This window comes from Nerophis ophidion, linkage group LG10, assembly GCF_033978795.1.
Source record: "Nerophis ophidion isolate RoL-2023_Sa linkage group LG10, RoL_Noph_v1.0, whole genome shotgun sequence".
NCBI lineage: Eukaryota > Metazoa > Chordata > Actinopteri > Syngnathiformes > Syngnathidae > Nerophis > Nerophis ophidion.
In genome coordinates, this window is record NC_084620.1 from 48144358 (window position 1) to 48166946 (window position 22589).

General features: G+C 38.2%; 1 protein-coding gene across 1 annotated transcript in view; it reads left to right on the top strand.

Moving 5' to 3' along the window:
• zdhhc17 (zinc finger DHHC-type palmitoyltransferase 17) overlaps positions 1-22589 on the top strand; it is a 90879-nt gene that overhangs the window by 49428 nt on the left and 18862 nt on the right. Inside the window, exons 7-12 of the mRNA XM_061913989.1 lie at positions 958-1120; positions 3717-3842; positions 5974-6116; positions 7383-7483; positions 20615-20739; positions 22091-22153. Coding sequence (XP_061769973.1) covers positions 958-1120; positions 3717-3842; positions 5974-6116; positions 7383-7483; positions 20615-20739; positions 22091-22153 — 721 coding nt within the window. The remainder of the gene's footprint in view (positions 1-957; positions 1121-3716; positions 3843-5973; positions 6117-7382; positions 7484-20614; positions 20740-22090; positions 22154-22589) is intronic.

Below are 22589 nucleotides of genomic sequence, written 5' to 3' on the forward strand. Positions count from 1 at the left end.
TGTCATCAAAATTCTAAAATTAATCTTAATTAGGAAAAATCACTATTGATGTTCCATAAATTATTTTTTTAATTTTTTCAAAAATATTCGAATCAGCTAGTTTTCTCTTCATTTTTTTCGGTTGAATTTTGAATTTTAGGAAGTCGAAATTGAAGATAAACTTTTTTAAAAATATCTATTTTCATTTTCTTCGTTTTTTCATAAACCGTTCAATTAAGTGTTTTTTTTCATCATTTATTCTCTACAAAAAACCTTCCCTAAAAGAAAAAAAAATGTACGGCGGAATGACAGACAGAAATACCCATTTTTTTATATATAGATTTATTTATTAATGGTGAGAAGCTCTGTCATCCGGGAGGAACTCAAAGTAAAGCCGCTGCTCCTCCACATCGAGAGGAGCCAGATGAGGTGGTTCGGGCATCCGGTCAGGATGCCACCCGAACGCCTCCCGAGGGAGGTGTTTAGGGCACGTCCAACCGGTAGGAGGCCACGGGGAAGACCCAGGACACGTTGGGAAGACTATGTCTCCCGGCTGGCCTGGGAACGCCTCGGGATCCCCCGGGAGGAGCTAGACGAAGTGGCTGGGGAGAGGGAAGTCTGGGAAGAAGATGGATGGATGGATGGATGGTAAATTGAGCAAATTGGCTAGTTCTGGCAATTTATTTAAGTGTGTATATAACTGGTTGCCTTTCGCATTAATCAGTACCCAAGAAGTAGTTCTTGGTTTCAAAAAGGTTGGTGACCCCTGCACTAGAGAATGAAGAGGAGTGCTTGAAACTCTGCTTTGATTGATTGAAACTTTTATTAGTAGATTGCACAGTTCAGTACATATTCCGTACAATTGACCACTAAATGGTAAACCCGAGTTAGCTTTTCAACTTGTTTAAGTCGGAGTCCACGTAAATCAATTCCTGGTTTTCTTGTGGTTGAACCAATGTTGGCGTCTCTATGCAACAGTGTGGATCCCACCCGTCTGCTTCTCACCTTCAACGTGTCTGTAAACCTGGGCGACAAATACCACAAGAACACGGCGCTGCACTGGGCCGTGCTGGCGGGCAACACCACGGTCATCAGCCTGCTGCTGGACGCCAGCGCCAACGTGGATGCTCAGAACATCAAGGTACCCCGCAGTAGTAATGACATGACTTAGACTTCCTTTAATTGGTCATTCAAATTCGAACTTTGCAGTACAGATAAGAATGAAATGTTGTTGCATTAGCTCATGGTAGTGCAGGATAAAAGAGCAATAAGGTGCTGATATAAATTAATAGATTACAGTACAGATAAATATATTGCACTTTAGCATATGCATCCACGTTTATGGATGTATGTTACAGGGTTTTACCGCAGCGCCTAAACTAAAGTCTTAAGTCTTAAAAACGTTCCGAAAGACCTAATTCTACCCAGGTAGTTTTTAAAGTTTTTAAGTAAATAAGAAAGTGTGTACATACATACTAAGAAATGTACGTATGTACTACATGTATATGTTAGGGGTGTAACGGTACACAAAAATGTCGGTTCAGTACGTACCTCGGTTTAGAGGTCACGGTTCGGTTCATTTTCGGTACAGTAAGAAAACAACAAAATATAAATGTTTTGGTTATTTATTTACCAAATGTGTAAACAATGGCTTTATCCTTTTAACATTGGGAAAACTTATAATTCTACCCACGTTAATCAACATTAAACTGCCTCAAGTTGTTGCTCAGATGAAATAAAATGACAAAACTTTTCTTCTACATATAAAAAGTGCAACATTAAACAGTTTCAAGTCACCTCATCATGCTTAATTTATTACAGCATTTGGGAAGCCTGTAGCTAGTTGACTTTTATCATGTAAATGTTATATTTTTATCAACATATGAGAGCAGGGACCCTGCCATTCAAAACTAGGCTGCTACATTACTAATGATTAATGTAACTATTGCTGAAAAAAATAGTACAATAGCAATAGGAGAGACTATTCATCCCTGAACACCATGGAGTTCAAGTGAAATAACAGACAGACAGGGCTTTGCTGTCCCTAAGACACACACACGTACATGCACACGCAGAAACACACACAGCAAATTGAGCTAACGTTACGCTAAAAGCTAATTAGCCTTCACCTCAAGTCAGGAGTGCGAGCAAGCTGAGCTGCAGTTTAAGTTTCTAGAACGTCAGTGTGGGAGGTGTTTATCATCATTTGGGGAGAGTACGCTGCCTTATGCTCCCCTGCTAAACACATATATGCTCTTTGCTGAAGCATTGACTCCCTGCGCTCTGAATACGCACTGCTGATTGGCTGTTACCGCTCTGAATACGCACTGCTAATTGGCTGTTATCGCTTTGTATGTAAACCAATCAGATGGTTGTGTGGGTGGGACAATGCTGGGTGCTGAGACAGAGGCAGAAGAAGCAAAGCAGCTTGTTAAGACTTAAGCTTAGAAACTCGTTCGGTACACCCCCGTACCGAAACGGTTCAATACAAATACACGTACTGTTACACCCCTAGTATATATATATATATATATATGTATATATATATATATATATATATATATATATATATATATATATATATATATATATGTATACTCTGTATATATATATATTTACAGTGGGGCAATAAAGTATTTAGTCAGCCACCGATTGTGCAAGTTCTCCCACTTAAAATGATGACAGAGGTCTGTAATTTTCATCATAGGTACACTTCAACTGTGAGAGACAGAATGTGAAAAAAAATCCAGGAATTCACATTGTAGGAATTTTAAATATTTTATTTTTAAATTATGGTGGAAAATAAGTATTTGGTCAACCATTCAAAGCTCTCACTGATGGAAGGAGGTTTTGGCTCAAAATCTCACGATACATGGCCCCATTCATTCTTTCCTTAACACGGATCAATCGTCCTGTCCCCTTAGCAGAAAAACAGCCCCAAAGCATGATGTTTCCACCCCCATGCTTCACATTAGGTATGGTGTTCTTGGGATGCAACTCAGTATTCTTCTTCCTCCAAACACGACGAGTTGAGTTTATACCCAAAAGTTTTATTTTGGTTTCATCTGACCACATGACATTCTCCCAATCCTCTGCTGAATCATCCATGTATCCATTTTGGTATAAACTCAACTCTTCGTGTTTAGAGGAAGAAGAATACTGAGTTGCATGCCAAGAACACCATACCTACTGTGAAGCATGGGGGTGGAAACATCATGCTTTGGGGCTGTTTTTCTGCTAAGGGGACAGGACGATTGATCCGTTTTAAGGAAAGAATGAATGGGGGCATGTATCGTGAGATTTTGAGCCAAAACCTCCTTCCATCAGTGAGAGCTTTGAATGGTTGACCAAATACTTATTTTCCACCATAATTTACAAATAAATTCTTTAAAATTCCTACAACGTGAATTCCTGGATTTTTTTTTTACTTTCTGTCTCTCACAGTTGAAGTGTACCTGTGATGAAAATTACAGACCTCTGTCATCATTTTAAGTGGGAGAACTTGCACAATCGGTGGCTGACTAAATACTTTTTTGCCCCACTGTATATATATATATATACACATACATACATAGAAAAGTGATGTCATCATGTGTGTATTACTTTAGCAGAAGAAAGGCAGTAACTAGGGATTTCTAAGGCATTTTTCTTCTGCCCAAAGGAGGGCAAATATTCCTCTGACATGACAACGTAGAAAATGAGTTCCTTTTCATGCTTCTCCCCTTTCTCTCCTGAAGGGTGAAACGCCGCTTGACCTGGCCAAGCAAAGGAAGAATGTTTGGATGATAAATCACTTGCAGGAAGTGCGACAAGCAAAAGGTTATGACAGCCCATCGTACCTGAAGAGACTCAAGATGGACAAGGTAGTAGAACGACTTTGCGACTATTACAATCCCGTTATTGTTCTCACGTGTCTTTATAACGACCCGACGTTTTACAAGACAGGGATGAGAAATTACAGGACGACGACAGGAAGCCAGTTTTTGTCCAGTCATGTAATAGTATCCCGTATTGTTTTGTTTCATTTAAACATTTGCAAGCTTTTAATGATTCTTGTCTTTTATGACCTATAAATGTTTCAGTGGAAAACAGGCTTTAAATGTGGCCGTGAAGCAAAATTTACACCATCTTCTAGGAGACGGGGGCCACAATATACTAGAAGCAATACAATAAAGGTCAATCAATAAAAGTGAACTAAACTATCTGACTTAATTATCCGTACCAAGGGATGTTTTACATATGTATGGCCTAAATTATGCATAAAAATGGCTAAATAACCAAAAAATATCAGTAGTACTGGCCACTAGACAAGACCAAAACCATCACAGACCCTGCTGTTCAGTATCGTGGCTGCTGATTGGCTCAGGCATCATTACTGACATTTACTCATTTTGCAGCCTCATGCTCATATAACTTGGTATTTAACACATGTTAACTGTTAGCATCTTTATGTAAGCACGCTAACTTTATTAACCAATTTTTGAGGTAGAATACCTCAAAATATTATAACTCAGTACTTGATACATACTGACTGTTAGCATGCTAATGTTTACGTGCTAACTTTTTAATCAATTTTTGAGCCCAAGTCCTCAGACTCATATGACTTGGTACTTGATACATGCGTACTGTTAGCGTGCTAACTTTTTTAGCCAGTTTTTCAGCCGAATATCCTGTAGCCTGTGGTACCTGACCCATGTTAACATTTTAGCATACTAACTTTAGTATAGTTAGTTTTTAAGCCAATTTTACAGCCTAATGCCTCAGACTTATATAACTTGGTACTTGACACATGTTAACTGTTAGCATGTTAACGTTACCACGCTAACTTTTTTTTCGACAATTTTTGAGCTAGAACACCTCAAAATATAATAACTCGGTACTTGATTCATACTGACTGTTAGCATGCTAATGTTAACGTGCTGACTTTTTAACCAATTTTTGAGCCAAACTCCTCAGACTCATATGACTTGGTACTTGATACATGCTAACTGTTAGCATGCTAACTTTTTTAGCCATTTGTTCAGCTGAATACCCCAGAGTCCTTTAGCTTGGTACCTGACACATGTTAGCATTCTAGCATACTAACTTCAGCATGGTAAGTTTTTAAGCGAAATTTGCACCCTAGCGCCTCAGACTCATGTAACTTGGTACTCTACACATGGTAACTGTTAGCATCAAAAGTTAGCATGCTAACGTTCTTTGCCAATTTTTGAGCTTCAACACCTCAAAGTATTATAACTCGGTACTTGATTCATTCTGACTGTTGGTATGCTAACATTAAAAAACTAAGTTTTAAAGCGATTTTTGTGTCAAACTCCTCAGACTCATATGACTTGGTACTTGATACATGCTAACTGTTAGCATGCTAATGTTAACTTGCTATATTTTTAACCCATTTTTGAGCCAAACTCCTCAGACTCATATGACTTGATACATTTTTAGCAAGTTTTTTAGCCAAACGCCCTATAGTTTGGTACCTGAACCATGTTCGCATTCTTGCTTACTTTAGCATTGTCACTTTATAAGCAAATTTTTCAGCCGAACTCGTCAGAGTCATACAACTTTTTACTTGACATATTAGGCGTGAGCATGCTAACTTTTTAAGATTTTATTTTTCAATCCATTCGTACACTTTCTAGGCATATGACTTGCTCGTTGACGCATTTTAGCATTACAATTAAAGTTATGTTTGTGCATTTAAGCGTTTACACACAATTTTTCCCAAATTTGCATGTTGTATTTTTTGTGTGTAATGTTTTCATTCAGAATGTTTTTATTTTGTCTTTAGAATGTGTAACGGGCCAATAAAAAAAAAAAAAAAAGGGCCCTCGGGCCTCAGTTTGGCAACCCCTGATCTAGACCACAAGGCAGAGTATTTTACATGCAGATTAAAATCCTTATGAATAGCTACCATGCATAAAAAGAGCCCCTTTAAATACCAACTGGCAGAAAAGCATACAACGGATTCACTTTGCCCTCTACTTTGTCTTGCAGGAGTTCAGACAAAAGGTGATGCTGGGAACACCCTTTTTGGTCATCTGGCTGGTGGGTTTCATCGCCAACCTGGACATTGACTCCTGGCTCATCAAGGGTGTCATGTACGTCGGCGTTTGGGTGGCCGTGCAATTCCTCTCGAAGTAAGGCATATACATACATACATATATAGATAAATACCTACATACATATAAACACCAAAACCAGTGAAGTTGTCACATTGTGTAAAAGGTAAATAAAAACAGAATACAATGACTTGCAAATCCTTTTCAACTTATATTCAATTGAATAGACCGCAAAGACAAGATATTTAATATTCGAACTGGAAAACTCTTGTTATTTTTTTGCAAATATTAGCTCATTTGGAATTGGAAGCCTGCAACATGTTTCGAAAAAGCTGGCACAAGTGGCAAAAAAGACTGAGAACGTTGAGGAATGCTCATCAAACACTTATTTGGAACATCCCACTGGTGGACAGGCTAATTGGGGAGCAGGTGGGTGCCATGATTGGGTATAAAAGCAGCTTCCATGAAATGCTCAGGCGTTCACAAACAAGGACGGGGCGAGGGTCCCCGCTTTGTGAAGGAATATTTAAGAAACAGTTTAAGAACAACATTTCTCAAACAGCTATCGCAAGGAATTTCGGGATTTCACCGTCTACGGTCCGTAATATCATTAATAGGTTCAGAGAATCTGGAGAAATCACTGCCCATAAGCGACGATAATACGGAACTTTGATCCCTCAGGCAATACCGCATCAAAATATGACATCAGTCCGTAAAGGATATCACCACATGGGCTCAGGAACACTTCAGAAAACCACTGTCAGTAACTACAGTTGGTCACTACATTTGTAAGTGCAAGTTAAAACTCTACTATGCAAAGCCACAGCCATTTATCAACAGCACCCAGAAACGCCTCCGGCTTCGCTGGGCCCGAGCTCATTTAAAAAGAGCAACGGTGGAGGTCTTGTCCTCCGGACCAAAGAGGAAATGAACCATATGGATTGTTCTAGGCGCAAAGTTGAAAAACCAGCATCTGTGATAGTATGGGGGTGTACCCAAGGCATGGGTACCTTTCACATCTGTGAAGGCACCATCAATGCTGAAAAGTACATACAGGTTTTGGAGCATCCAAGCAACGTTATCATGGACGCCCCTGCTTATTTCAGCAAGACAATGCCAAGCCACGTGTTACAACAGCTTGGCTTCATAGTAATGCTCCATGGCAAGCTTAACTGACGTGGTTCCAGATTGACATCTTTGTTTATCAATATAGTAATAAGGGGTGTCAAAAATGTTTTATTTTCAAATGAATAGCAAAATGAAACTAACCACCCTAACCTAAAAGCTCAATCAAAAAGCAATTTTAAAATCACTAACCTCACGTTCGTTGTTTTCCCCTTCCAGGGCTTTCTTCGACCACTCCATGCACAGTGCCCTGCCGCTGGGAATCTACCTGGCCACCAAGTTTTGGATGTACACCACGTGGTTCTACTGGTTCTGGAATGATATCCTTTTGTGAGAAGCATTAAGCACAGCAGGGACTGACTTTGCTCTATTTATTTAGTCAGAGTTACAGGAGCGCTCTGCTCCTTTTTTTTAAGGCCCTTCTGCCAAAAATATAGTTTTTGGACCACCAGTTGAATAGTCCAAATGATGAAAAGGAGAGGACCTAAAATGGAACCTTGGGGAACACCACTAGTATAATAAGTAAACAACCCCTTACTTACATTAATTTAAAAAATGCCAAAAGGGGAGAGGACTTAAAGGGGGGCCTTGAGGAATGTAATGTAAATGACAAGTTTGCATCCCGGTTTTCTGTTGGTCAGCAAGGCTCCAAATGTCAGTGCAAGGGTGTCATTGCAGTTAAAGCACATTCACGACGACATGAGGCGGTGCAGGGAAGTGAAGGTTTGCTAACCTGCTCCTTCACCTTGTCACAGCGACAGATGGACTTTTAATGTCCAGCAGATGGTCTTTTCATACCTCTTCAATCACCTGCTGTCCACTAGCGTGTGTGTGTGTAAATACAAACCCTGTTTCCATATGAGTTGGGAAATTGTGTTAGATGTAAATATAAACGGAATACAATGATTTGCAAATCATTTTCAACCCATATTCAGTTGAATATGCTACAAAAACAACATATTTGATGTTCAAACTGATAAACATTTTTTTGTGTGCAAATAATCATTAACTTTAGAATTTAATGCCAGCGACACGTGCCAAAGAAGTTGGGAAAGGTGGCAATAAATACTGATGAAGTTGAGGAATGCTCATCAAACACTTATGTGGAATATCCTACAGGTGTGCAGGCTAATTGGGAACAGGTGGGTGCCAGGATTGGGTATAAAAGCAGCTTCCATGAAATGCTAGGTAATTCACAAACAAGGAAGGGGCGAGGGTCACTTATTTGTAAGCAAATTGTTGAACAGTTTTAGAACAACATTTCTCAACGAGCTATTGCAAGGAATTTAGGGATTTTACTATCTACGGTCTGTAAAATCATCAAAAGGTTCAGAGAATCTGGAGAAATCACTGCACGTAAGCGATGATATTACAGACCTTTGATCTCTCAGGCGGTACTGCATCAAAAAACGACATCAGTGTGTAAAGGACATCACCACATGGGCTCAGGAACACTTCATAAAACCACTGTCACTAAATACAGTTTGTCGCTACATCTATAAGTGCCAGTTAAAACTCTGCTATGCAAAGCGAAAGCCATTTATCAACAACACCAAGGAACACCGCTGGCTTCGCTGGGCCTGAGCTCATCTAAAATGGACTGATGCAAAGTGTTAAAGTGTTCTATGGTCTGACGAGTCCACATTTCAAATTATATTTGGAAACAAAGGACGAGGTGTCCTCCAGAATTAATAGGAAAATAACCATTCGGATTATTATATGCGCAAAGTTCAAAAGCCAGCATCTGTGATGGTATGGGGGTGTATTAGTGCCCAAGGCATGGGTAACTTATACATCTGTGAAGGCACCATTAATGCTGAAAGGTACATACAGGTTTTGGAGCAACATATGTTGTCATCCAAGCAACGTTATCATTGACGCCCCTGCTTATTTCAGCAAGACAATGCCAAGCCACGTATTACAACAGCATGGCGTCGTAGTAAAATAGTGCGAGTACTTTCCTGGCCCGCCTGTGGCACATTATGAAGCCTAAAATACGACAGCAGAGACCTGGTCTGTTGAACGACTGAAGCTCTACATAAAACAAGAATGGGAAACAATTCCACTTTCAAAGCTTCAACAGTTAGTTTCCTCAGTTCCCAAACGTTTATTGAGTGTTGTTAAAAGAAAAGCTGATGTAACACAGTGGTAAACATGCCCTTTCCCAACTACTTTGGCACGTGTTGCAGCCATGAAATTCTAAGTTAATAATTATTTGCAAAAAAAAAATAAAGTTCATGAGTTTGAACATCAAATATCTTGTCTTTGTAGTGCATTCAACTGAATATGGGTTGAAAAGGATTTGCAAATCATTGTATTCCGTTTATATTTACATCTAACACAATTTCACAACTCATATGGAAAAGGGGTTTGTATATATATATATATATATATATATATATAAAAAAATATATATATATATGGATATATTTATGCATCTATATATCAGCTGCAGTTTTTGTAATAATGAGGTATATATATGTATGCGTATATATGTGTTTATATTAATATTTTATATATAATACATATTTTTTGTTTTATATATATATATACACATATATTATACATATTTATATATATATATAACACATCTTTGTATTTATATATATGTATGTATATATATATATATATATATATATATATATATATATATACGTATATACATATATATATACATATATATATATATATATATCAATCAATCAATGTTATATAGCCCTAAATCTTTAGTGTCTCAAAGGGCTGCACAAACCACAACACAAACCACTATAACATCCTCGGTAGGCCCACATAATGGCAAGGAAAACTCACACCATATATAGTTTTATATATATATATGTATATATATACTGTTACATAATTTATATCAATTGCAGCTTTTGTCAGATTGAGTTGCCGGCTAGTTTGACTTAAAAGCAGCCAGAAGTCCCAAACATGAACATTGGATGAATGCCAGAGAAAAGTGTCCCAACAAATGAGCTTGTTGGTGGCTTTCTGTGCGGTAGATTTTGGAGCACACACTTGGAAGTGGAACAGCTGCTGGGTGAAATGCATCGCAGGGAATGTGCGCTCATGCTCTTTTTGTTCATGGAAGAATGGCCTGTCTGTTGGAAAGCTGCTAATTGAAGGGAGGGAGAATATTAAATCACATGCATCATTGCTGCCCTAATAGGAGGAGAGTGAAGATGATGAATGCGGCCTTTTTTCCTCTTTCCTTTTGCAATTAATGTCTCACTTCAGACGTTGAAGTGATGAGCTAATGTGGACTAAATATCCACCCATTATCCTTTTTGACGCATATCGGCATAGTAATATTGAAAGTAGTATACTATTCTGCTGTCAAAGTGTGGCGTTTTACGTCACCACCAGAGGGTGCCCTTGTTCTGCACTACAATAGTACTGGCCTAGATAAGACCAAAACAATCATAGACCCTGCTGTTCAGTATCATGGCTGCTAATTGGCTCATGCATTATTACGAACATTAGTACGCTAACTTTTAAAGCTAATTTTTGCAGCCAAACGCCTGACTTGGTAATAACTTGGTACCTGACACATGGTAACTGTTAGCATCTTAAAGTTAGCATGCTAACTTTATTCGCAAGTTTTTGAGCTCGAACACCTCAAAGTATTATAACTCGATACTTGATTCATACTGACTGTTAGCAAGCTAACGTTAAAACGCTCATTTTGTTAAGCAATTTTCGAGCCAAACTCCTTAGATATGACTTGGTACTTAATACGTGCTAACTTTTTTTAGCCAGTTTTTCAGCCTATAACATAGTACCTGACACATGTTAACTGTGAGAATCTTTAACGTTAGCATGCTAACTTTATTCGTCAATTTTTGAGCTAGAACACCTTAAAGTACTATAACTCGGTACTTGATATATACTGACTGTTAGCATGCTAACATTAAAGTGCAAATTTTTCAAACACATTTTGAGCCAAACTCCTTAGACTCAAATGACATTGTACTTGATAAATGCTAACTTTTTTTAGCCACTTTTTCAGCCTGTAACATAATACCTGACGTATGTTAACTCTTAGAATCTTAACGTTAGCATGCTAACTTTATTCGGCAATTTTTGAGGTAGAACACCTCAAAGTATTATAACTTGGTACTGTATATATATACTGACTGTTAGCATGCTAACGTTAAAGTGCTAATTTTTCTAACAAATTTTGAGCCAAACTCCTTAGACTCATGACTTGTTACTTAATACATGCTTACTGTTAGCATGCTAATTTATTTTTTAGCCAGTTTTTCAACCAAACACCCCGTAGACCTATAACATAGTACCTGACACATGTTAACTGTGAGACTCTTAACGTTAGCATGCCAACTTTATTTGCCAATTTTTGAGCTAGAACACCTCAAAGTATTATAACTTGGTACTTGATATATACTGACTGTTAGCATGCTAACATTGAAGTGCAAATTTTTCAAACACATTTTGAGCCAAACTCCTTAGACTCATAATACTTGATAAATGCTTGATAAATGCTAATTTTTTTTGTGCCAGTTTTTTAGCCTCTAACATAGTACCTGACACATGTTAACTGTTCGAATCTTAACGTTATCATGCTAGCTTTACTCGCCACTTTTTTGGTTAGAACACCTGAAATTATTATAACTTGGTACTTGATGCATACTGACTGTTAGCATGTTAACGTTAAAGTGCAAATTTTTTGAACAGATTTTGTGGCGAACTCCTTAGACTCATGTGACTTGGTACTTGATACATGCTTACTTTTTTTAGCCAGTTTTTCAGCCTATAATATAGTACTTGACACATGTTTAGTGTTAGAATCTTAACGTTAGCATGTTAACTTTATTCATCAATTTTTGAGCTCGAACACCTCAAAGTATTATAACTTGGTACTTGATTTTTACTGACTTAGCATTCTAATGTTGAAGTGCTAATTTTTCAAACTAATTTTGAGCCAAACTCCTTAGACTCATATGACTTGGTACTTGATACATGCTAACAGTTAGCATGCTAACTTTTATTTTAGCCAGTTTTTCAGCCAAACACCCTATATCATAGTACCTGACTCAATCTCGTTACCCTGCGTAATGACAATAAAGCTTATTCTGATTCGGATTCTGACACATATTAACTGTTTGCATGCTAATGTTAACAATCTAGCCTACTAACTACAGCATGTTAACTTTTTAAGCTAATTTTACAGCCGAACGCGTCAGTAATATACATGTTTTACTTGCTAGCTTTTCAAGCTCATTTTATTTTTTTATCCATCGACACATTCCGTTAGCATTTTAACGTTAGAATTTGATTTCGGCTTGCACATTTAAGCATTCACATGCAAATTTGCATCTTAAATTTTTTTTGTGTGTAATGTTTCAATTCAGAATGTTTTTTTTGTGTCACGGGCCAATAAAAAAGAGACAGGCCTGCCCTTGTAACGTTTGTTCATACTCTGATCATTCCGTCCTCTTTTGACCGCTGGCATGTCGGCTCTTGTTTGTAGACTTTGGCGTTGGAGGCTGGCCCCGCCCCCTCAGCTGTCAGCTTTGTCATTAAGTCGGCCTCTACTCGTTCTTGTCCTAACAATCGAAGGATACGCTCTTTCATGTCATTGACCTGGAAGTGCTTTTCAGCTCTTCACTCCGCCACCTTTCGCACCTAAAAGTAGAAAACGGGAATGCGGCACCAAGTCAAAGGTTGTACAAATAAAGCATGTCCAGAATTTATTAACCCGGGCTTGTGTAGCGCTTGTGTTTGTCCACCTGCTCCGCCCAGGGGCCCCGACCCAGGTCTCTGGTGTGAGGAGAGCGTGCTGACGACCGAGCTAAAAGCTCCATAGCCAGCGTTGGTGTAGAAGTTGTCTGAGGGTGTTATTTACCAACCTACGCTTGTCTATATACAAGAACAGGACAAAAGATGAAAGTTAAAAAGTTAAAGTACCAATGATTGTCACACACACACTAGGTGTGGTGAAATGTGTCCTCTTCATTTGACCCATCCCCTTGTTCACCCCCTGGGAGGTGAGGGGAGCGGTGAGCAGCAGCGGTGGCCACGCCCAATAATCACATGTGGTGATTTAACCCCCAATTCCAACCCTTGATCCTGAGTGCCAAGCAGGAAGGTCATGGGTCCCATTTTTTTTTTTATAGTCTTTGGTATGACTCGGCAGGGGTTTGAACTCACAACCTACCGAAGTGAAGTGAATTATATTTATATAGCGCTTTTCTCTAGTGACTCAAAGCACTTTTTTTACATCATGAAACACATTGTTACATTTAAACGAGTGTGGGTGGGCACTGGGAACAGGTGGGTAAAGTGTCTTGCCTGCCCAAGGACACAACGGCAGTGACTAGGATGGCAGAAGCAGGAATCAAACCTGGAACCCTCAGGTTGCTGGCACGGCCACTCTTACCCACCGAGCTATACCGCCCCTCTACACACACTCTAACCACTAGGCCACGGAGTAGGTGGTGATAATTATCTGTCAAAAAAACTACTATGCTACAATATCCATCCATCCATTTTTTCTACCGCTTATTCCCTTTGGGGTCGTGGGGGGCGCTGGTGCCTATCTCAGCTACAATTGGGCGGAAGGCGCTGTACACCCTGGACAAGTCGCCATCTCATCGCAGGGCTATGCTACAATAGTTTAAAACAAATAAAGCACATTTTTGTGCATGATGTCAGACAAGATATTTCAATAACTGTCAAATAAAAATGAGCCGTATAGTAGGAAATCAAATAGTGTATGTCCTTCGCTATGTGGTAGGTTCATGCGGACATTATCTCTTTCTGTTGTTGACTATTTTTTTTCATGCGGTGTTGATCTGGAAATTTTTGCTTCTGCATTTTGTTGGGTGTGGCACCGAACAGAGATGTTGACATGCAGAGTTTCAAGCACTCTTCTTTCTCTAGCGGCTACTTTTTGTATACTTGACATATTACGGTTGTCTGTTCAACATCTTCCCACTTGAAGCCAAACCACCGCCAGATGATGGGAATTAATTCTTCTTCCTTCACTCGTTACCAGATTCCCACCTTCTTTCTCTCGTATTACCACTCGCACCGCTCCGCCAGCATCTCAGCTAACCTTTACACATACATGACGTATGTAAGAAGGTTCGCTTGTTTTACGTCACTTGTGAGAAGGAGAGGCAAGAAAGAGTGAGAAGAGCCTGTAGTGTAATGCCCGCAGCTAAAAGAACGTATACTCGAATATTAGATTAGATAGTACTTTATTTATTCCGTCAGGAGAGTTCCTTCAGGAAAATTAAAATTTTCAGCACAATCCCATTCAAGATCAGACAAACATTACAGGGAGACAGAACAGGATCGCTGACGGGTCTGCTGGCTTCCAGCGCCCCTTACAAAAAAGATGACATACAGGTAAACAAGGGGGGGGGGGAATAGAAGATTAAAATAAAATAAAAAAATAAAAAATCGGTCTTAGCCTAGGCCCTGGAGTGGGGGTGCAGACTGAGGCCAAGGGAAAAGAACAACTCATAGCCATAGTACACATCCCTCTTACATGTGTGTAAGAGGGAAACATCAAAGAACACAAAGGACATTAAAGCAGCAGATACAACCAGACACTTCTACATACAGCTATGAATAAAAAGTAAAAGAAACATATCCACTGTGGTGTCCTCTGCGGTGTTCCACGCCATCGTCCGCTGGGGAGGAGGGAGCATGGCCAGAGACAGGAGCAGATCCAACAAAGCAACCAAGACAGCCGACTCCACTCTCGGCCAATGTCCAGTCCGCATGGATGAGCGAGGATACGTCCAAGGTGACTGAGGTGTCCGACACCTGCTCACCCAGCCAAGACACCACGGAGCCTCTCCGTCCCAGCGCTCAGTGCTAGTTCCGCAGCCCTGTCCCCTCATCCGCATCTCCTCCAGTCCCTCCAAACAGACTCTGGTGTAGCAGACACCCAGCAGCTTGTCTCCATGGCCAAAAGGCTCCCGGGAGGCAGATCCAGAAGTCCACAAAAAAAGCACCACAGAGGTCACGAAAGTGCCACCCCTTGTCACACAGTCCCAAAGGGTCCCGGACCAAAATGCAAAAAAAATATAATAACACATGAAAACTAGAGGGAAACACAAAAGGATGATACAAGAGCACAGAGCTCCTGCCTACAGCAGCCACTACAGCAGCGCCATCTTGGAAAAAATATCACGATATAGTCATTTTTTATATCGTACCTAGACAAACCCGCGATATATCGAGTATATTCGATATATCGCCCAGCCCTAGAGTCATATAATTCATATTTAATTAATGATTAATACAATTGGATATTAAGAGTCCGTGAAAGTTCTACCTTTTTTACTTCCGTGACAACTTCCTTAAAAGTTTTGTAATCAATCAGACATATCAAGAAGCTAAAATGTGCCAAACATGAGTAATTGTGGATAGGGTGTTTTGCAGGGAATTTAAATAAGTGTAATTTTGCATTGTGTGTTGTGCTTGGACATTTTTGGGTCTTTCCCACAAAGTTCAGTGAACAGATAGTGTTATGTGTAGGGTTTTTAAGCCTTTTAAAAAAATAATTTACAGTCTGTGGGGACCTCAGTTGGTCAGGGAGAGCGTTCCACAGACTGGGAGTGGCAAAGCAGAAAGCCCGGTCTCCCGTAGTTCGTAGCTTTGTCCTCGGAGGTTGGAGGAGGTTGTCGTGTGGAGGATTTGGGGGTGAGCAGTTCTTTGAGGTAGAGGGGGGCATTTCCATGGAGGCACTGGTGAGTCAGTAGGGAGACTTTGTATTCAATCTTGAGTGGAACATGAAGCCAGTGAAGGGATTTGAGACCCGGTGTGATGTGGTCGTATTTCCGCACTCTCATCAGGATCCTCGCGGTAGTATTTTGTTAATACTAAGCGTTAAGCGTTTTTGTTTTGCTACAATTAACCACTGCCTTTTGGACTACATAACATGTAATGCTGGTTCTTCGGTCCAAATGTTTCTCATTGTCTCATTGGGTTGAGTTTTTCCTTGCCCTGATGTGTCGTCGTTGATTGTGCAGCCCTTTGAGACAGTCGTGATTTAGGGCTATATAAGTCAGCATTGATTGATTGATTGATGTGTGACTTTTTGTGGTAGTTCATTGGTGCCATGAGTGGGAAAGCTTGCTCGGATTGGGTCGTATAAGTAAATGATGTGCACTTCAAAGTGTAATTCATGATCATTAACTTGTATTATTTTCTCCAAGATGACGGCTAACTTGCAGCAATCAGGCTGTCATATATTTGGATGTATTAATACACTTTTGACGTTTCACTTGGCCGTAGTCTACACACTCCTGAACTAAAGAGTTTGTTAAAAAAAAAGCTTCATCTGGGGGTTGCCTACAGCCACGTCTGTTTACGCCAATGTTTAATAACCTCAAAGTATTGTAATTCTGTACTTGATACATACTGACTGTTAGCATGCTAACGTTAAAGTGCTAATTTTTTGACCAATTTTTGAACCGAACTCCTCAGACTCATATAATTTAGTACTTGATAGAGACTAACTGTTAGCATGCTAACTTTTTTTTGCCAGTTTTTCAGCTGAACACCTCAGAGTCCTATAGTTTGGTACCTGAAAGAAATACATTTTTAGCATTCAAGCATACTAACTTTAGCATGGTAACTTTGAAAGCTAACTTTGCAGCCAAATCCTCAGACTCATATAGCTTGGTACTTGACACATGGTAACTGTTAGCATCTTAACATTAACATGCTAACTTTATTCACCATTTTTTTAACTAAAACACCTCAAAGTATTCGAACTTGGTACTTGATACATACCAACTGTTAGCATGCTAACGTTGAAGTGCTAATTTTTAAACTAATTTTGAGCCGAACTCCTTAGACTCATATGACTTGGTGCTTGATACGTGCTAACAGTTAGCATGCTAACTTTTTTTTAGCCAGTTTTTCAGCCAAACACCCTATATCATAGTACCTGACACATGTTAACTGTTAGCTTGCTAATGTTAGCAATCTAGCATACTAACTTTAGCATGTTAACTTTTTAACATTTTCATTTTTGAGCCGAACTCCTCTGATTCATATAACTTGGTACTTGATACATGCTAACTGTTAGCATGTATCATTTCATTTCTTTCAGGTACCAAACTATTATATATATATATATATATATATATATATATATATTTATAGTTTGGTACCTGAAAGAAATGAACTGTTAGCATTCTAGCATGCTAACTTTTGCATGCGGCCCCCTCCAAGGTTTCTCATTGTCCCATTGGGTTGAGTTTTTCCTTGCCCTGAGGATGTCGTTGTGGCTTGTGCAGCCCTTTGAGACAGTCGCTATTTAGGGTCTATATAAGTAGACATTGATTGATTGATGTGTGACTTTTTGTGTTAGTTCATCGGTGCCATGAGTGGGAAAGCTTGTTCAATTGGGTCGTACAAGTAAATGATGTGCACTTCAAAGTTTAATTTATGGTCATTAACTTGTATTATTTTCTCCAAAATGACGGCTATCTTGCAGCAATTATGCCGTCAGATATTTGGATTCATTAATACACTTGACGTTTCACTTGGCCGTAGTCTGGACATTCCTGAACTAAAGAGTTTGTTGAAAAAAAAAAAAAACTTGATCCGGGGGTTACCTACAGCCACGTCTGTTAACACCAATGTTTAATAACCAAGTGACCAAGTGGTTATTTGCAGTTGCACACCACACACCAGGCGATGATAGAGAACATGTCCGCTTTAGTGGAGTGGGAAATGAAAAACTAAACGGCTTAAGGCGCTGACGCAGCATTTTTGCAGGATCTCGGGGTCAGTTGCCTTGCTTCCTTGAGGATTGTGCTGACTCATGCACACCTGCACAGGCCTCTAATAAGGAGCATTCTTCTCCTCACAGGACCACAACTTATCTACTCATTTGCTTAGTCAGCAGAGCCAGGTCTTTACATTTTGGAAATGACAGATACTAAAACCATTGCAATGGAGGTTCACGAATAGATGGTGAATTTCAAAATACAACATTTTTTTGAAGAAAACTGGGCAACTGTCTTGCAATAAATCTGTACAAGTTAGTGAGACGCACAGGTTGGCGGCACTTTTGTGTTTAAGGATCCGTTTTTAGAGGGATTAGAGAGTTCCATATTTTGTTAATCTCTGTAATGTTCTATTAGGGATGTCTTGCAACCTCCCTTTTTTTAGGGGGGCCTCGAATCCAATCCGATTTCGGGTTCTCATCAGAAACTTTGGCAATAGATTATTGAAGTGAAAAATGTTTATAGCGAGTAAATAAAATAAATGCTTTTTTTTTTTAAGCTAAATATAGAATTAGATGATGTATTGAAATGGTGATATTGAATGCGACATACCATTTTTTTTTAAACAAAATAAAGGGACTGGTGCACAATAAGTCAACAAAAAGTGGCTCCCATTCAATATAAATGTAAATTCCTTACTACATCACTTTGTAAACAATTACAAAAACAACCCAAAAATATTTTCAGAAAAATTCTAAATATTTATCTAATAACTTAACTATCATTTATGTCAGGGGTGTCCAAACTACGGCTTGCGGGCAAAATGCGGCCCGCCAGCATCTTCAATTTGGCACACGGGGTGTCATGAGTTCCATAAAAATATGCCTCGCGGATTCTAAGTCTGACAGATTTGCTGCTATCTTGTGAACAATGTGAGTAAATCAGAACAATGAGCCTCGAATGGATTTTTCAACAACAGCACAGCATTCACTTATTTGACAAAATCCAAACAACCTTTCCAAGTCATGGTGCAAAAAAAAAAAAAAATGCAACAAACATAAAAGTCAGTACATAACACAACCTGCTCACTAAACTTTGTGGGTATGATAGAAACGTCCAAAGACCATAACATAATAAACACGCCGATTTAAATCCTTTAACGTGCATGATGGGAAAAAATGTAAAACACCCTCTCCACACTTATCCATATTTGGCACATTTTAGCTGCTTGATATTTCTGATTGATTACAAAACTTAAAGGAGGTTGTCACGGAAGTAAACAATGTAGGTGTCGTACTTTTACAAACTTTTAATATCCAATTATATCAATTATATATCCATCCATCCATCCATCCATCTTCTACCGCTTATTCCCTTTGGGGTATATATATATATATATATATATATATATATATATATATATATATATATATATATATATATATATATATATATATATATGTATATATATATATATATATATATACATATATATGTATATATATATATATATATATATATATACATATATATGTATATATATATATATATACATATATATGTATATATATATATATATATACATATATATGTATATATATATATATATATACATATATATATATATATATATATATATATATATATATATATATATACATATATATGTATATATATATATATATATACATATATATGTATATATATATATATATATACATATATATGTATATGTATATATATATATATATACATATATATATACATATATATGTGTATGTTTGTTTATGTATGTATGTATGTATGTACATATATATATGTGTGTGCATGTACATATATGTATATATACATATATATGCATGTATAGATATGTATAGGTATGTATGTATGTATATACATATCTATATATACATATATATGTATATGTGTGTATATATATATATATTTACATATCTTTTTATATATATATGTATATGTGTGTGTTGTTTATTTGTTTTTGTTTTTTGTTTGTGTGTATATATGTATTCACATATATGTATAGTTACTTTACATGCAGCCAGCTTTCGGCCCCGGACACATTTTTTTAACCCGTGCATTTTACTTGATACGACATCCTAATTTATGATTAGTAGATCTGGAAAGGTAGCAGGACTTTTTAAGCTATTAACACATATTTTATAATGAAAACAAGCAGTATTCAACTTGGAATTCTTTATTGAGTCTTTTTCGGGATGTTGCAGAATCTATAAACAAGATGCTCCATGTGGAGAAAAGCAAAATATCTTATTTGTAAAGTTATTTTCTCAATTTTAACATGTTTTAAACTACAGCAGACATACATGTTCATGCTAAAAAAAAAAGTCACAATTATATTGTGAAGTCAATGATTACAAATACGTAAATAGCTCTTATAACTAGAAAAATGTCTTGAAATAAAATGGCAAGTGGTAAACAGTCTGCAGTGAATATACTAGGTATCAAAAGTGTCAACATCTGGATCAATCCCCCCTAATTTACATGGAAGCTTGTGTGTTTGCTTAGCCATTCTTTTTCCTATAGTCCACCTCTCGGACTTCTCTGGCGTTAAAGTAAACATAAAAAAACAGCACTTTGAACTGATAGTAGGTCACTGTCAACTGCCTTGGAGAAAAAGCTCATGTATGCAGTAGAGAGGAGCAGGACAGCTAGAAAGGTGCACGTATCGAAGCTCTTCCTTAACCTGGTATGCACATCTTCCGTTCGCTACGGTGCACATGCCCTTCCTCCTCAACACTGTGGCTCTCTTCTACAACTTCGGAAAATCATGGAAGTCTGATCCGGGGATCATCAAAGCCTCGGAGGAGCAGAAAAAAAAGGTACCGTATTTTCCTGGCTATACAAGAAAAATACAAAACTTCAGAAAAATACTTATCCATGTATAAACTGCAGATATATACGTTGTTGAATGAGTTATTTAAACAGAAATATTCTGTAAACGTTTATTTACATACCTTGATTGTTTCCAAACGGGAGTCTGTAGCACGGCAGTAAAACGGATGACCAAACAAAACAGAAGCCAGACTCAAAGACTTCACAGTGACGCTTTGGTGAATTTACAAAACAAATTATATAAAAAGAATGCCATTGTAAGTTAATCATGCTGACACAGACACTCTTAAACCTTTTCTGCCTGAAAGAGCAATAAATGCCAAATATTTTAAAATTTATTTCCGCGGGAGCCTTAGAATATTTTTAAAAACTGAATATAACTAAATGCGTGCATTTTTAAGTAAGACCAACATTTGTACCGTGTAATAAGTCTATTATTCTATTCAGAAGCTAAGCAATAAAAAATACAATACTTCTTACCATTAATCCGACTTCTTGAACAGGTGCGGTTAAAAAAACGGATGGATGGATTAAAATGCATGAGAAAGTTTTATATTTAAAAAAGTTTTTTTAAGCCTTTGTTAAAAGCATCCACAGTCTGTGGTGCCCTCAGGTGGTCAGGGAGAGCGTTCCACAGACTGGGAGTGGCGGAGCAGAAAGCCCGGTTTCCCACAGTTCGGAGTTTACCATTAATCCTACTTCTTCAACAGGTGCTGTAAAAAAACGGATGGATGGATTAAAATGCATGAGAATGTTTTATATTTTGAATGGTATTTTTAACACTGATTACGAGCTTAGTTATTCATGACTTATCGTGTTAAGCAGCTAAGATTTATCAGAGCGCCAGATGCAGTCATCAAAAGAGCCGCATCTGGCTCGAGAGCCAGAGGTTCCCTACCCCCAACATAATAGCTGATGCTAAAGACACGTACTCGATCACATTACGATATCACATACAAATGTGCATGAAAACACTCCTACAGACATCACACATGGGACGCTTTATTAAGTAAGAATTGTTTTAGTTATATTGCAAAACTCACAAACGTAGGTAGAAATGCTAAGGACGGCTAGAAGACAGAACGGCTCTTCTACTTACGGTTCAAAGCTTTAAACAGCAGGATTTTACATTCACCCAACAGCACCTGCAGTGAGCAAACTCATCCCAAAGATGGCGCCATAGCACAAACAAAACTGAAGAAGAAAAATGCTTTAGCCGCACCATTTTATAAGCTGCAGGGTTTGAAGTGTAGGAAAAAAATATCGGCTTGTAGTCCGAAATGTTTCCTTTATTATATATCCCAGTTAGAGCCTAACGAGAGGAATGTTTGCTTCCAGACTATTGTGGAGCTGGCAGAGACCGGCAGCCTGGATCTCAGCATCTTCTGCAGTACCTGCTTGGTAAGCCATCATTGTTGTCCTCCAGGTGTGACACCATGTGCCACCATACTGCTCCCACATCCTTCTTTGGAAGGGCACACCACATTGTAATCTATATTTATATATATTATATGGATTATAAGGCCCATCAATAATAATAATAATAATAATAGATGTTGTTTGTAAAAACACTTTACATTGAACAAACAACCTCAAGGTGCTACAGTGCATTTAAAAAACAACGCTAGTAAAGTAAATAGTAAACAAATACTAGAACAGCAAAAAAGGGTTTAAGCCATTTTCAAAAGCATTCACAGTCTGTGGTGCCCTCAATTGGTCAGGGAGAGCGTTCCACAGACTGGGAGCGGCGGAGCAGAAATCCCGGTCTCCCATAGTTCGGAGTTTACCATTAATTACTTCTTGAACAGTTGCTGTAAAATAAACAGATGGATGGATT